Genomic DNA, 14267 nt, shown 5'->3' on the forward strand with positions numbered 1-14267 from the left:
AGGCCACAACAGTATGACTTCATTCTGGAGCATCAGTTTCATTTATCTCTGTTGGCTACCAGTTGTTAGCTCATCATTACCATCAGAAAAGATGTGCTCAATACTATAAAATGCCTTTTTAGGAATGATCTCGACGCAGCTGTGATCCTGATGCTGGCTGGAAATATGAAGCAGCTGGAACTGAACAAAGGGAAGGGATGTGAATCAACATTTGAATTAATGTGTTTCAGCATCTCATCCCACTGTGTATCTGACCCAAGCCTGTTAAAATAAATTTTACTCTAAAACTAACCTAAATGTGAGGAAAAACTATTTTATGAAATAAAGGAAATGATTTTCAAAATAAAGATTAAGCTAATAAAAAGAAAATGTGCAGTTTTGGAGGAATGTGTGAGCACCCTTGTGCAAATATTTAGTGAGACTCCAGAGTCCACCTTAAATCCAGCCCCCCTGACACACTCCATTTGAAACCCCTCCTGCACAGCTAGAGCAGAGCGGAAGAAGCCTTAGGATTTTCAAAATAAAGCATCACCTATTCAATCACCTCAACTTTAATGTGTTTGGTAACTTATTTGCTTACTGTTCATTGTGGGTCCATGAATGTACCCTGTTGAGCTGTTTTTGCTTCTTCGCCCTCTGACTGAGCAGAGATATGGAAGAGAGAATGAACACACTGATCACCTGGTGATGATAATTTATAAGCAAGTGGGATGACTTTAGAAACAGCTCTGTGCACATCAGGTGTTTCATTATTTTATTATACATTTTAAAAATATGTACAAAATACTATAAAGTTTTGTTTTGAAATGATAAACTAAAATATTCCAAGTTATATTTTGATACAGAAGGCAGACCTAATGGACGACACAAACACACACACACAAATAAGCTGAACTATTACATGACACAAAAACAGGTTTTAGAAAATTCATACAACAGATTTTAAAGAGCAGCAGAAATTCAATGTCACTTCTGGTATATGTGTGACCTTTATTGTGACACTTCAACACCCACCCACTGCCTCCTTTGTGGTAAACGTGTCCCAAAATAAAAATATTACACAAGTCATAGTAACTCCAGTCATTTTTTTTTTTTTTTAAACTTCAAACCACAGTTTACTGAATCACCGTCTAATTTTAAACAAACTTCAGCTGCTCATTTACTTGCATCCTCCATTCCTGGGAACAACCTCTCAATGCAGGAAACATGACTCACTATAAATAAATAAATAGTCTTTTTTATTTTTAATGTCTTTGTGGTGTATTGTGAACTGGCTGGCAGGCAAGAAGGGTGCACAAATAGACAAGGTAATATAAGAACTTTGGGTGATTCCTGGATTTATAATGCTATGCATCAGACCTCAGAGTGACACTGCTGAGACTGTCAGACTGATGGGAAACAGCATTGGGGTCAAAAAAGAAAAAAGAAAAAAAAAATGACTGGAGTTCTGCATCAAGCTGCATTTTAATAAAAGTTCTGACGGCTTCCTGTAGCTGTACTGCAAAGTTGAGCATCAGTTCATCCAGGGGCGCAAGCATTAATTGTTGTATTTAAGGTCTTAGCCGTGTTGTCGTCTTTAGGTTGGCAATAACCTCGGAGATCACGGAGGTTAAACATGCAGTACAACCTTCGTCTTGTTCCGTCTGACAGCCCTCATGGCTGAAGGCTTCCCGTGGGCTGCCGTGTGATACTGACAGAGCGTCTGTCAGTGGACCGGAGTCACTGCATACCAAACCACTGTTCCTGATCGGCCCACTGAGCCGCCTCACTGTCACTGCCCTCAAGATCGCCGTCCTCCCCGCTGCCTTCCATGTCATCACCATCCAGCTCCACTGTGGCGTCTGTGGGGCTCTCCTCCTTCTCCATCTTCTGCATGCCTTCTAATGATTTCTGGTCATTGGGATCCAGGCTTAGGACAGAAAACCATACAGTGTTAAATTCATAAAAAATACTTACTAGATTTTATGACAGCATTTTCCCAGGATCAATAATCAGTGTTTACCTTAATGCTATACTGTACTGGTCCATGGCTTCTTGGTAATCATTGACCGCCACCAGGAAATCTCCCAGCATCCTGTGCAGGACACAGTCACTTTGATTGGCCAAGGCGTTCCGCAGGAGAGCGATCCCTTCTTCATATTTCTGTTCCCGGCCTTCAAACAAGAAAAAAAAAAGCAAAAGCAACAATTTCATCTCATCTGTATGTGAAGCTTCTTTTTCCTCCCTTCAAGTCATTAAACTGTAGATTTATTTATCATTGGGGAAAGGAGGAAAACAGAAATACTTAAGAGTCTTTTTTGCTGTACGTACTGAGGAGTTCAGCCTTCTTGACCACAGCCTTGGTGTAGTCAGGTCTCTGGGCCAGTGCCTTGTCTAAAAGGGTTTTGGCTTTCTCCTGAGTCACTGGGTCTTCCAGACACACTGTGGCGAGGATGGTCAGAGTCTGTGCATTGGCTCCTAAAGTCTTATAGATGTTGTTAGCCATTCCCATAGCCTCACGAATCCCATTGGATGCCAGATAACAGTCAATTAAACCTGGAGTCATTAATACTTTGTTATTGCAAACGAAACAAAAACAATCTGAAGAGCCAAAAAAAGAAAGAAAAAAAAGCTAAAAGTAAGCCTACCTTCATAGCAGTCAAGGCGGCAGGGTGCCAAACGCATGGCCTCTCTGAAATGGATGATTGCTTCCTGAACTCGGCCCATGTTTCTCAGTGCTGCACCCTTCAGCAGCAGTGCCTGAACACTATTGCTGTTCAGCTGGATGGCCTTGGCTCCCAGGTAGAGAGCCCGGGAGTAACGCTTGCTATAAAAACTGTGACATCTGAACACCGCACATTGAAAAGTTTAATGATATAAAACACGGAAACTACATGAGAGAGATTTTGTCTGAGAAAAGTAAGACTACTCACCCAGAGATCACCCACGGTTCAGCGTGCTGATCAGATATATTAAATAATCGACCTCCCAAGACTTCAACATCCTCCAGGTGTCCCTCACGGGCCATCAGGTAGCCATAAACATCCATACCTGAAAAAGCAAACATGTTTCCAAATCTGTCTTTATTAAGGCTACTTAGACTTGTGTGACACACAGATTCTGATATTAAAACTGTCATCAACTACAAAATACATGTGTAAGTCAAAACGTTCTCTCCTGTAACACACCTTTGATGAGGTAAGGGTCCAACATCTGGGCTTGTTCAAATTTGAGAATTGCATTTTTCGTGTCACCTGCTCTGAAATAGACATCTGCCAGGCTCACCAGGAGGTCCACGTTGTCCCGCAAAAGTGATTTCTTTTCCAAAGAGCTGAGAGTGTTTCAGGGAGGAAGTTAAGACTGTCACAAAACACGGCTCGCAATATTCACTCACTGTGTACAAATCATTATTGCTTTGCTCACCAAATGGTATTAATAGCTCTCTGGTTATCCCCTGCATGTATGAAGGCGTACGCTTTGATCCAAACAGACAGCCAGTCAAGGTTGGGGATACTCTGGATCGCATCCATAGTCATGGAAGCCACCTCGGCTCCTTTGACTGACAGAGAAAGAAGACCTAAAGGAAAAACACATTTTTCAATTATTTAAAAGAGATGCTAAATCCAAGCAGAAGGGTTTTTTTGTTTGTTTGTTTTAAAGTGGCATGGACATAGGAGAGCACTGCAGGTACAAACATCTTAGCAGATGAAGTGCTGCTTATGGGATTACAGAGTCTACAATGAACATGCGTACCAATGATTGCATCCAAGGCAAGAGGGCACTGTCTGAGGACCTCTTTGTAACTCGTCACAGCAGATCGCTCCTGTCCAGCTTTCCTGTACAGGTTAGCTAGCATCATGTTGATCTGAGGCAGGAAGGAATACAAAAGGTAATTACTACACCTTATACAAGTTACTGCACTTGAACTGGTTTCAAAAGGTTAAATAGAGCTTCATACAGTTCCATATCATATGAGCCCCATTTCAACAAAACTGGATGAATAACTTAGGAAAAGTGGAGATCTGAAAACTAGTATCCAACACTGCTTTGGGCCTAAATTTGCCAGAATTCAGGGGTCAGAATCAATGTAGGTAATTTCTGATTTCAATTAATGACTTCTGTTCTTATAACTGATACCCTAGCACAGAGGTTCCCAAAGTGTGGGGCCCAGTATGAAAAGGGGAGAAAAAAAAAAAAAAAAAAAAGAATTTCAGTCGTATTTTGACTGTAGACCAGTCTTTGACTTCAAACTGCAACTGTCACACCATTTCCAATTAACAGATTTCATACTCCTAGTTTTTACTTAGGTGATTTTACTTTAAAACAACTACTGCTGAATTGTTACAAAACCTGAACTTGTAGGTGCATTCATTATTTAGTTCTAAAGCAGCTATTTGAATTCACACAGTTACTAGTCTAATCAGTTACTATAAAAAATAAATACATAAAACTAAAGCATGAGGTAAACAGTGATTGACAGTCACTGTGTTAACAGACTGTACCTTCGGAGTCCTCTGTCTGGATGGTATCCCATCGAGCACTGCAATGGCGTCTTTATCCAGTTTCAGAATGGTGTAGCACTCAGCTATTTTGTACTTTACCTCAATCTCTGAAGGCAAACTCTGAAAGACAACATTCATTGTAGATGAACATTATTCTAACCAGTCATCCTGTTCTCTGGATATACATATGGTGCTGCAGGACATGTAAAAGCATCTTTACATTTAAAGCATTTTAAGCCTTAAATCACTGGAAGGATGAAAGGCTTAGATTTACATTGTGTGAAAGTAAAGTAAAAGAGATTTTAGTGTCGCAAAATTTTGTAAACATTATGTATAACAAAATTTAAAAAAAAAAAAAAAAAAAAAAAAAAAAAAAAAATCACAACTACAGGTAAAGTCACGACTCACATTACCAGAATTTTAGTGGCTGATGAGGATCTACATTACTCCTGTCAAACTTTATCTAATGTAGTTATTAAATGTTTCAGAAAGGCAACCTTTAATTACTACGGAAAAAGTCAAAAATTCGGGAGAGATGTACAGCATCAGTAAACCTAATGTTCAATTCTGTGTCAAGTCAAGACAAAGATTTCTATATCAAATTTTAAATAAAGAATAATAAAAAAAACAACAACAGGTGACCAAAATGCTATTATAGATTTCAGTTTGTTTTTGATTACAGGAAATTGTCAAACACACCTGTGCCTGTATGTTAGAAGCAGCTCCACCAGTTGAAGTACGAACTTTTGATGTTTTGCTGAGCACCTTTTTCTGTTGCAGAGCCATGCTGTATTTGCAGGCAGCGTTGCGATACTCTTTGTCATGGAAGATGGCATCAGCATGGTAAACCAGCAGCTGGTACTTCTGAGCCGGCGAGAACAGCTCCCTTCCATTAAAAACACACCAACAATTAAGTGCTCAGACTGAGGAAAACCATTAAAACTGAATGACACACGAAGAAACATCAATGCAAAACTCATAAAAATTGTCCTACATAGCTACAGTTTTTAAGTCAGTCACTCTAAAGTGTCAAAAGTATGAATGGGTAAGACAACGACAAGTTTTCTAATACAATACTAGTTAAATTTCAAGCTATTTCATAGTAGCATTGTTAAGCGCATACGCTTGTAGATGCGACTATATCGTGAAGGAGTACACACACTGTACTGTATATAATTTAAATTGCACTCGCATTTAAACACTATCCAATAATGAGTGGATAATGAAAAGCTTCGGTAGAAATAATAATGTTAGCTGATGTTGACTAGTTAGGTTGGGGCTATCGCTACCACTGGTGTGGAAAAGCAGTCTTCGGGAATTAGACGGTTCCCGCTCAGACACGACTTACGGATTGTTGTTGCTCATCGTCAGCAACAAACTACTCAAAATCCGGACATTAGAGTAAAGGCCTGCTGCAGCCATATCCCGCACATAATCTATTACATTCATTTTGGATTATTTGAAGGGCTCGCTGTAGGTTTCCGGCTCAGGTTAAAAGTTTGGGCTCTGGAACGGCTAATGTTAGCTAGCATCTGACGCATAAGACGTCCAACGGCTGACCTTCCTTCCGCATAGTGCTGCGTTTAAATGCTCTTCAAAAGCTCGTATATTTTCAAAACTTTGAAATAAAAACCTGCCTGTGAAATCTTTGATGTTGAGTAAAATAAGTATTTTATCGACTTTACTTTTATCTTAGGGACGTTAGATGAGAAGTTACATTTTACGAAATATTTTACAGACCAAGGCGTCTTTATTTAATTATTCTAAATTTATCGAATCGCACATGTCGCGATACCTTTGAATGCATCATGTTTGTTTTTGCTGCAGCAGTTTTTAAAATAGTTGGAAATTTTTGTTTCAACTATTGACTTAAACAGTCGTGTTTTATCAAATCACGCTATTTCAAAATTCTGTAATAAAAGTGTATGATATAATTATAATATATTAAAACAGTTTACATTATCGCTAATCTAATATTAAAATATGAGTCAAAAACTCAGGCTTCAGACTACCCTATATGCTAATTTTGAGATAGTGGATGAAATATAATGAAGGTAGCAGTGAGCCCCACTATAATACAAATAAAGATTATTTTGAACTCTTAATGGAGCTGGAAACAAGTATAACAGGTCCTCTTTAATGCACAAGATCAGCTGATACTAGGTTTGGGGGCCCATATGGTGATACACATATTTAGTAAGGATTGTGAGCTTAATATATCATCAGATTTTTTTTTAGATGTGTACACATGGTAGCTTATTAACTTTCCAGTAGTGGATTTCAAAATATTATTTGAAATCCACACATATGGTTTTCATATGTGCCTGTTTTCAGTGAAATCAAGTTTAATAGCAGGAAATCCATCTCTGCCATCTTTTTCTAGTAACCTATATTGACAACAGCATAATAAAACTGGAAATTTTGTTTTTGGTGTGCTACCCCAATATTTTAGTGGTCCCCATATGGCTACCCTTTTAAAAATATTCTGAAGTGCCCCTGCTTAAGAGTTGTCTATAAAGATACGACTTGAATAAGCATTGTTACTTGGGTGAACTCAGGTAAACTGGGACACCTTTGGTGTTGTGTTGAGGTGATGTTTTACATTATAATTGTTCAGGCACTGCACTTGTTTGTGTGATCACGTGTTGAGTGTAAAAAGGGCAAGTGAAAGGACAACATGAAACAGAGATAACTGGGTGAATTTTAAGATAATTTTAATTGAACATAACAATGTAACGTTGCATTTCAGTTGCATTAAACTGCCAAATGTTACTTGCTGAAAGATGCTCATACCTAATTTTGCTGACTTAATCCAGGCAATGAGCCGCCACTACGTCTAAATGATGCTCATCAAAAAAAAAGTTTGCACATCGGTTCCCCCAACCAATATTTAGGTTGGACTGAGACTGCCAAAACCACAACCTAATAGACTTCAGTAAGGCTACAAACCACACAACAATAACGATAATAAACTGTACAATAAACAACAATCAATCAGTGTAAATAATCACAAAAAGGTGTCTGTGGCTATTTGAAAAGAGAAAACACTCACTAACAATCATAGTCTCCCTGAGAACTGACATCAGATGGGGAATCCAAATGGTGATTTGGTCGGGGGTGGGGTTGGTACACATTTATGAGCCAGTGGACACTCTTTCAATGATGAGGATGTACACATCCTGGACAGGGAGGAACACTTGAGCGGAAGTCAAGAAGGCCATTTACGTGAAAAGAGAAAGACCATCTCTGAACTGAGGAGGGGGCCTAAAGGGTACTTTCACCATCTTACAATGCTGCGATTGCAGCCATTCCCCAACTCTCTGCGAATGGTACTTATGGCTATTAATCAATGGGCTTCAATCAATGGTCATGAGAATTTGCATATTAATGATCAAGGAATTGACCTCACAGCCCATTGTTCATTCCGTGGGCTGGTTTCAGTCATTGTGCAACTGTAGTGTTTATAAGGTTCGGGAATCCTGCAGTCAACTGAGACAGAAGAAGTGGATGGATGACGAAACGTTTCTCCCACTGAAAACGCTAAGTCCAGATGAACAGAATCGACCTTCTGCGACATTTACCAGTCTCATTACGCTACAGTCTTATTGAATCAACTCTACACATCTCTCCACGAACGCATTGGCGAATTTTGAATTTTGATTTTGCTGCAGTACAAGACTGATACAGTTTTCCAGTTTGTTGCTTGTTGATTTGTCTTGATCAAATGTTGCTTTGAAGCCACGCATAAACACAGTCGACCGCAGGCGCGCATGCGTACAGCTCAGGCTTGTGTCAAAACACAGAGGGAAATCAGCAGCAGGCACGGGCAGTACTAAGATCTTAGCTCGGTTTGTTCGGGTTTAGCTCTTCTCTTCGTAAAGTGTTTGTCTACACGGAGTGCTTTTTTTCAACTGCGCGGGCATACCATGACCGAACAATCAGCATTGCTTCTTCGAAAACAACTGGCAGGTAATAATAATGTAAAACTAAGCAAATAGAGCCGACATAAAGGCTCTATACCTTAGCAGCTAACGTTAGCTTTTTTGTGGCTTGGCAAAGCTGTGTTTACGCAATAGAAGTAAGCTCAGAAAGGTAGCCGAACAGCATAATGGGTTCCTTTATCAGTCTAGCTGAGTGTGTGGCTAAGCAGCTTTGAATAGCTTACCTGTGTTGTGAATAAATACATAATTTTGAAGTATACTGAGCTCAAAAACACCTCAAACAACACATTGCAGGACCAGTCTAGCTAGCATTTGCTAGCAAGTTGGGCATTAGTTAGCTAACGGAACAAAGGAATAATCAACCAGACACTCATCTGCTCTAAACACTTTAGCATTGTTAATGGTAGCGCTGTGCACCGCAAGGATTTCATAGATCTATATACCAATACATTAGTAACCGCTTGATTGAAATTACAAATCCATAATATAGCCATTTAAGATACAATCTAACGTTTCTGATATCAAATATGGCCCAGAGTCTAACGCGGGAGGCAATCTATATTAGTATTCAAGCCCTCAATGCTGAAACTCTTATCGTTCTCCTTTTGAAGTCTTTGCAGAGACATAGTTGATTTTATTGCTGTTGTGCCCTGTAAATGACACATGGATCTCACGAGTCTTTAAAACCCGTGGTATAAAGTTTGGTTTGCAGCTGCGTGACTGTCCAGTTCCTTCAGTTCTCATCTTTTAAAAGTAAACCAATACCTCAGTCAACACTTTGCTATATGAGGTGCAGCTTTTCATTTAATGACTTTAATGCTGTAATTCAATTATAATTTACCCGATAGGATAGGGTAAAAGAACTTAATGCAGCATTCAAGATCAGGTGATGAAATCTGTCGTGGATCACTAAAAAACAACATCGTGCAGTCTTAATCATGTAAATTATATTAATTCAGTGTTAATACACTGCAGTCAAACTGGTCCATTTAGCTAAAGTAACACATTTTGTGAGTTCAGTTTCAGCACATGACAAACACAAGTGCTATGTATGTTTGTATATAGCATGCCGTATTAACATGACAGCATCCAGTTACACAAGTGATTTGGGATTTTGCACCAGCTGACCATCACATACAAATATTAGTTACTCTGTGTGTGGGGAATGAATCATTGACAGTGTTTGATGCAGTTTTTCTTTTCAAGTCAGTGATTCATATCAGCAATCTTCATTATTTTTGGACGTCACGATTAGATTCTGTAAACAGGTTGTTCAAATGAAAATTTATGGATTTTCAGTTTTTGCTCAACTGCGAAGTAAAGGTTCATCTATTGTCTTCCCATAGTTCCCATGTTTGTATTCATTTTATTTGTTTAGCCATATTAGGGCCATATTATCACCTCTCAATGACATAACACAGAGCTAAGAGTTATTAAACCCCCCCCCCCAAAAAAAGCCAAAGACAACTGTCTGAAACGGAGCATTTAAATCAGTGTGAACCCTTGTACATATGCTGACATAATTTGGTCATCTTTATTATGAATATATATTATATATGACATCAAATGAGGAAAACCACAGGTCAGTGGTCAAGTAATTATTCCTGTTATATTTTTCGAAGACTTCATCAAGTCCTTTCTGTGGGCTGTATGTGTTGTTGGTGCATTGTATTGTAGATTTTCTGTGGACGTCCACGCTGTTACAAAAAATTGGCAGGACTCTAGCATGCTTACAGACACAAAGTATAATTAAGGCTTTAAAATGAATGGATGTGGAAAGTAATTTTTCTGTTTCTTCAGTCCTTAGCAACAGACTGCTCCCATGGAACCAGAGTGTAAGATTGATCTATTTCCTATAAGACCAAGGTTAAAAGAGTGCTTCAAGCACATGCCATATTGAAAAACTGAGATATTCATCGTGATGCCTTGTGTGGGTCGGTTTCTCAGTGGCTCGGGAAAATTCAGTTAGCTCAGTTGAGTGTATATAGTACTTGTTGCTGATTCATTTTTAGTCACCTGCTCTTTGTGAATTCACAGATGTCAGATACTTCCCACAGTGAAGTGTGTCAGCATCAGTAAACAAAACATGGGTAAAGAGCTTGCGGTTTACATGATATCCACCAAATCAGTGTCTGGGACTCCAACACAGATTTATTTTCCTCTGAAATTATGTGCCATGAGTTTGTCATAATAGTTTATTTCTGCTGGGTTTTATTTACTCAAGTTTGTTGACCTAAGTGAAAAACCAGAGCTTGGTTACCTTGTCAGCTGCATCATGTCAGCTTATGTTTTCTATTAAGCTGCTACCGCTTTTTTACCCCCAGTCTCTTTTACTTGTGTACTGTTGATGTCAGCTTAACTGATTGTTATGATACCAAAATTCTGAATATCCAGAGATACTTTTATAACACGTAGTAAGAGTAGGGGTCTGTCAACAAAATATGTTAACACCGTGGATGTTGACTTCTCTTCTATTTCTAGTGATAGGCCTTTCTGTACTACAGTTCTGTTTTCACTTTGCTACTGAATAAAATACACGTTGTGCCTCTGTTTTTCCCAGAGCTCAATAAGAACCCCGTGGAGGGCTTTTCAGCTGGTCTGATAGATGATGATGACATATATAAATGGGAAGTTGTGATCATTGGTCCACAAGATACCCTTTTGTAAGTAAGGTCTTTGGTTGACATATTCAGAAACGCAAAGGATGATTTAATTCAGTCATTTGACAAGTGTTTGTCCTTTTTCCCCCTGTATTTCTCACTGCAGTGAAGGAGGGTTTTTCAAAGCATACCTAACCTTTCCCTATGATTATCCACTACGGCCGCCGAAGATGAGGTTCATAACTGAAATCTGGCACCCAAACGGTAAACCCACTTCTTACCCTTTGATCCTTTTACTCACATAGTCTTCTTTGCCATCACTTGATCCCTGCATATAAATAGATTTATAAACTCTCTTTTACTGAACAGATCCGTGCGACTGACTTGAAAGTGTAATCAAAAAATGTGTGAAATTCGTCTCCACAGTTGCAAAGAATGGCGATGTTTGCATCTCAATTCTGCATGAGCCAGGAGAAGATAAGTTTGGTTATGAAAAGCCCGAAGAACGCTGGCTTCCGATCCACACAGTAGAGACAATCATGATTAGTGTTATCTCCATGCTCGCAGACCCCAACAGCGACTCACCAGCTAATGTGGATGCTGCGGTGAGTTATTTATGTCATTCTTCAAATGCTGGAAGTCCCACCTTTTTATTTGAGCAGCTTAGGTAATTTGAGAAAGTGTGAGTAAAAGAATCTGGTTCTCCTTTCCTACAGAAAGAGTGGAGGGAGGACCCTAATGGAGAATTTAAGAGGAAGGTGGCTCGCTGTGTAAGAAAAAGTCAAGAGATGGCATACGATTAGGAGTCAGCTGTAAATTCCAGGGTAAGCAAACTGACCTGCTGAGTAAGATTTGCATGGAATACCTTGCTTCTGTAAGTAATAACTTCATTCTTTATTGCAGTTAAAGGAAATGCCTTCAGAGGGAAAGATTCAGCAAAAGGCTTTTGCACCCCTTGTTTTGCCAGTCAAAGGAGTTGGTTGGCTTCAACCACGTTTTTGTGAACGGTTGTCATTTTCCGCCAGACGAACCAATTTGAGAAACCTACCAGCAAAATTATCCTGTTTCTTACCTGGAATTGTATATTTAATTTAATTTATTTTGAGAAAAAATAATGATGTAAAATATGTCACTACTGTAAATTAACTTCCTTTTTTTATCTGCTGCTGAACAGTTTCTACTTTATACCAGGTTTCTTATGCAATTTAGTGGTCAAGATTGTGTAAAACAAAATGAAAGCCTGTTGTCATTAGGTCATCACTTGTCCTCCCTGCTTCATACTGAGATAGATTAACGACAGCCCAACATCAGCTCTGTCCGTAGATGCGATTATTTTGTCATTGAATCACCGTTGCCTTTCGTCGGCTTCACAGTTCGCCCCGTCTCGTTCAGAGGGACAGGTTGAGAACTTTTTATGGTATTCACATTTTCTGAGAAAAAGCCTTCTGTTAGCATTTTCTTCAAGTGTCAGTACATGTAAGAGTTTCAAAACCATGACTCTCAACCTGCATGATCCCCTCAAACAGCTCTGTTATGTATCGTTTTAAGCTATGGATGCAAATGGAACGGCTTACGCAGCACCTTGAGAGTTATTGTTTTATTATTTTTAGACTCAGACAAGCATAGCTAATGGTAACAGGAGGTTGGTGCCAACTTCTCAGGATCAAACTTTAGTGGGATCTCGATTAGCAATCAGTAAGATAAACTTAATGCTCCGCCATCAACAAAGAAGTCTGATAATGATCACTTAGTTGAAGTTATTGAAAATCACGGACAAGCAAATCCAGACTGTGAAAATAGCCTAAGCTGTGATTATTCTGCATGTGGACTGATTAACTGGCATCTGCGCTTACCTCAATTTAAACGGATAGCATATTTGACCAGGTTTATGGTTGAGTTCTTAATCTGTTGGGGAATACGGGGGATTTTAAAGGCTCCTTAGTAGAGTTAGGCTAGTTATTCTTACCTTGTTTTGTCGTGGCACATTTGGCTTCCAATTAGTGCTTCATATTCACTCGCGGGCTTAGACTCTTCAGGACTTTGGCTAGTTTGTGGGATAGTGCTCTTCTGTGAACATCTTGAGTTCTGATCGGTACATACTTCATTAGAATTTATCACCTTCACTCGATTACTAAATCTGGGTTGTGATCCTTCACAGAGACTTAACTCGCCGCTTAGTAAAGTGTAAGCAAGTGGGGGCTGAAGGCGATCCCCCATTTAGGCTTTATTTTAAAAAAACACTAAAAGGTTGTGTTTGGGTGGAGTCTGGAAACCACTGGCTTTTGTTCACCTCATTGATGATGTTGTTGCTGAATATTAAGCCATGATGACGTGAACTCTGTATAACGTATTGATCTGTGACTGACACTGAAACATAGCTATAACCATCTTTTGGCGCATGCAATCAGGTTTGAGGGAGTTGGGGTGAGTTTCAGTAGGATACCATTGGTAGTGCATTCTGGGTGAATGTGATGTGTACAGTTGGTAGATTTCTGTAGACTTGATTATCACATAACTGCTGTTGACATTACCTTTTAAAGTCAGAATTTTCTAACCTACCATGACCTCCTCTGACCGGTGTTCACTGTATTTGCACAGATTCGGTGCGTTTGAAATGTCATTAAGCAATACGCTCTGAAAATGGTGTGTCCAGGTAATCCACCCTAACGCCATTCTTTTTGTTTTTGTTTATTTTTTTGTTTGTTTTTCATTTTTGTTGTTGTTTTTTTTCCCCATTTTGTGTCAATGCAATGTATATTGGACATGATGCTCAATAAAGTGTGTAAACAGAGTGCTTTGTAATGTTGTGTTTTACATTTTTCATGAGGACACACTCTGGGTTCAAGTATATTAGACCTCTGCTCTGTAATTGGAACCCAGTGGGAACTCTCGCGTTTCAGGGCTGGCTTCGTTACACAATAATAGGCTCTGCTGGCTGCAACATGTGCCGAGCGGACAAAGATGCCAGCAACCTCTCCGATATAGGACAGGAAATACTGCTGTGTGTATAACTGAGGATGAGGAAGCGGGTTACATTTGCTGAGAACCTGAAAAAAGAAAACTTGTTCAGAAATGGAAGTGGTCACATGAGGTAACGCTTACACGGAGGTCCTGACATCCTCGGTGAATTAACATAACTGATGGATTTATGAAGTTTCACAGTGAGACTTGTAATTTGTTGTTTTTAGATCTGCAGGCCCTAAGAGGAGATGCACGGGTGGTGAGTTAGATTTTTCTTATTTACC

At 39.3% G+C, this 14267-nt stretch overlaps 2 protein-coding genes across 2 annotated transcripts; one reads left to right on the top strand and one right to left on the bottom strand.

Moving 5' to 3' along the window:
• Positions 1-740: 740 nt before the first annotated feature.
• anapc7 (anaphase promoting complex subunit 7) lies at positions 741-6043 on the bottom strand. The gene is made up of 11 exons (XM_086313413.1): positions 5830-6043; positions 5181-5367; positions 4482-4601; positions 3733-3844; positions 3403-3556; positions 3168-3310; positions 2913-3030; positions 2628-2824; positions 2311-2535; positions 2003-2153; positions 741-1909 (listed from the first exon to the last, which is right to left on the bottom strand). Exons 1-11 carry the CDS (start codon positions 5928-5930, stop codon positions 1720-1722), a joined length of 1698 nt encoding a protein of 565 aa, XP_086169539.1. The 5' UTR covers positions 5931-6043; the 3' UTR covers positions 741-1719.
• Positions 6044-8262: 2219 nt separating this feature from the next.
• LOC147316864 (ubiquitin-conjugating enzyme E2 G1-like) lies at positions 8263-13813 on the top strand. The gene is made up of 6 exons (XM_086313414.1): positions 8263-8450; positions 10983-11085; positions 11189-11286; positions 11449-11627; positions 11739-11846; positions 11926-13813. Exons 1-5 carry the CDS (start codon positions 8408-8410, stop codon positions 11823-11825), a joined length of 510 nt encoding a protein of 169 aa, XP_086169540.1. The 5' UTR covers positions 8263-8407; the 3' UTR covers positions 11826-11846; positions 11926-13813.
• The last annotated feature ends 454 nt before the right edge of the window (positions 13814-14267 follow it).

The sequence above is a fragment of the Aulonocara sp. 'chitande type north' Nkhata Bay genome, linkage group LG12, assembly GCF_057382095.1.
Source record: "Aulonocara sp. 'chitande type north' Nkhata Bay isolate Kocher_YH1m ecotype deep benthic linkage group LG12, A_spYH_male_GT1.1, whole genome shotgun sequence".
In the NCBI taxonomy this organism is placed as follows: Eukaryota; Metazoa; Chordata; class Actinopteri; order Cichliformes; family Cichlidae; genus Aulonocara; species Aulonocara sp. 'chitande type north' Nkhata Bay.

Coding starts and splice junctions, on each gene's coding strand:
- LOC147316864 (XM_086313414.1), top strand. CDS start 8,408: ATGACCGAACAATCAGCATTGCTTCTTCGAAAACAACTGGCAG. Junction 11,287..11,448: donor TGAAATCTGGCACCCAAACG/GTAAACCCACTT, acceptor TCGTCTCCACAG/TTGCAAAGAATGGCGATGTT. Junction 11,628..11,738: donor CAGCTAATGTGGATGCTGCG/GTGAGTTATTTA, acceptor CCTTTCCTACAG/AAAGAGTGGAGGGAGGACCC.
- anapc7 (XM_086313413.1), bottom strand. CDS start 5,930: ATGAATGTAATAGATTATGTGCGGGATATGGCTGCAGCAGGCCTTTAC. Junction 2,825..2,912: donor GAACCGTGGGTGATCTCTGG/GTGAGTAGTCTT, acceptor TGCGGTGTTCAG/ATGTCACAGTTTTTATAGCA. Junction 2,536..2,627: donor CCGCCTTGACTGCTATGAAG/GTAGGCTTACTT, acceptor TAATGACTCCAG/GTTTAATTGACTGTTATCTG.